A 2,221-nucleotide genomic window follows, 5' to 3' on the forward strand; every position below is an offset into this window, starting at 1 on the left:
ATATAATTTCAAGTCTTTGGAAGAGGGAATAGTGATATACTAATCAGGAGTCATTTGATTTTACAATGTGTTTTACTACAGAGTTGGTGATTCTATTAGCTTTGAACTGCCTCACGTGAATGATGAAACCTACGGGTGGTTACCCTCGTTCTTAGTTGATACGAAACGATGATCCAACCAGTGAACTAAAACTCAAATAATAGTGGAATGAAGAGTGTAAATTGACACTGCATCAAACACATAATTTGTGAATCAATAAGCAACAAGAAGTTGGTTATTTTCTAGAGAAAATGGTGGTAATAATGTGATGAGAGCTTACACATTTAGGAAGTAGCCTTGGCCATCCTCTAAAACAGTGTTAATCTTTTGCCATGTTTGCTGAAAAACTAATCCACACATCCAAATGGGAAGTTGTGCGTGTGAGAGAGATTCAGTGTTTCCCTTAGGACTTTCAGCTCTGTTTGTATCTTGGAAATAGCAGGGAAAAAGAAGAAGAAGAAAATCAAGTCTTCTTGTTTGGTGTTTGGTTGCAATGAAAAGTACCAAGAAAACCATTTTCTTTGTAGTTTCCAAGAACCAAATCAAGCCTTCAATATTTTCATGTTCATTTCCAAATTTTCTTGAATCATGCCCAGTTCCGAACGGGAATCTAATTCAATGTTTGTATCCCAATCATAAAACCCACTTGACATTGTCCCCCAATCTTTTTAACATCACATTGTCAAACTGCAACCACCTTCTTGAAATATTCCATCCACCAATTTTTATTAACTTTTGCCAAGATTCTTTATTTCTCGATATTTAAATGAATTAAAGAACACAAAATTTGAAAACAATTTGCAGAAACATGATTTGAACAAAAGATTGCAGTGGATTTAGTGTTCATAAAACATACATATATGATTGTTTCATCAAAGATACAAGACGACGTCGTTTTAGGAGAAGTGCGAACAAAGCAAAACCTTTTTCCCACTGCTTCACCAAAACGACTGCACATTCCAAATGTCAAAATCAATATTCAGATTTACACCAGATTTAGCCATAAATCTAAGCATCGTATATCTCCAATAGACATTCGGATCAAGCCGATCCAAATTCACATCCAACAAACATTAGAAAAAGCCCTAATCCTAGGCATCGAATGTAAACCCTAAACCTAGACAGTCAAAGTTCCGATCTCATCTCTAAACACGAATCCAACCATCAATCGCATTCAAGAACTTGTGAATTTCGTCACAGCCTTGGTTCCCTCGGAGACCGCGTGCTTGGCCAACTCTCCAGGAAGCACCAATCGCACGGCAGTCTGGATCTCCCGCGAAGTAATCGTGGGCTTCTTGTTGTAGCGAGCGAGCCGCGAGGATTCCTGAGCAAGCTTCTCAAAGATATCGTTGATGAAGCTGTTCATAATACCCATGGCCTTGCTAGAGATCCCGATATCGGGATGAACCTGCTTCAAGACCTTGAAGATGTAGATCTTGTAGGTCTCAACGCTCTTCTTCGTGCGCTTCTTCTTCTTGTCTCCGGGGCCGGCGCCGCCTTCCTTGGGCAGCTTCTTCCCGGCCTTGGGCTTCTTCTCCGACGGAGCCTTCTCGGCCACCGTCGACTTCTTCTCCTCTGCCGGCTTCTTCTCGGCGGGCTTCTTCTCTGCCTTTGGCGCCATGAGATATTCTAGAGAGAGAAAGCGGGGGTTTAAAAAGCGAGAAGAGAGACGGATGCCGCTTTAGATCTGAGAAAGATTGTTATGTGAAACTCTGATATTGTCATGGATTATATAGACCCGAGTACTGGAGTATCATTGGTTAAAGGCGTTTCACGCGGATCGATGACCTGGCGCCATGTGAATCGTTGAGTCTTTCTGAATGATTATGCCAATCGACGGTCGAGATGCTATATACATTTTTTATCGAGAAGTGGAAATTTCAAATTTTCCTATTGGCGCCCTCGGTAGTCGCCGTCCGTTTCTTATGGCTTGGAAATAAATTTTGACTTTTTACAATAAAAATTAAATTAATATATTTTTACTACTTATTAATTTTGAAGACGAATCCACTAAAAATTCAATTCAAAAGCCCTATAAGAAATTACCTATGTAAATTTCATCAGATTTGTAGGGACCCCTCCCCCTGATGACACGTGGCACACATTTCCCGATGACACATGGCACGTAATCTTATCCGGATTAAACTCATCCGGATCTTCCCAAGAGTATACGTGACGCGCT

The 2,221-nt window shown here is 40.5% G+C and overlaps 1 protein-coding gene across 1 annotated transcript; it reads right to left on the bottom strand.

Annotated features, from left to right (window-relative positions):
- Window positions 1-864: 864 nt before the first annotated feature.
- LOC117916023 (probable histone H2B.1) lies at window positions 865-1,741 on the bottom strand. The gene has a single exon (XM_034831825.1). It carries the CDS (start codon window positions 1,658-1,660, stop codon window positions 1,214-1,216), a length of 447 nt encoding a protein of 148 aa, XP_034687716.1. The 5' UTR covers window positions 1,661-1,741; the 3' UTR covers window positions 865-1,213.
- Between the last annotated feature and the right edge of the window lie 480 nt (window positions 1,742-2,221).

Source organism: Vitis riparia, chromosome 6, assembly GCF_004353265.1.
Source record: "Vitis riparia cultivar Riparia Gloire de Montpellier isolate 1030 chromosome 6, EGFV_Vit.rip_1.0, whole genome shotgun sequence".
NCBI classification, from domain to species: Eukaryota; Viridiplantae; Streptophyta; class Magnoliopsida; order Vitales; family Vitaceae; genus Vitis; species Vitis riparia.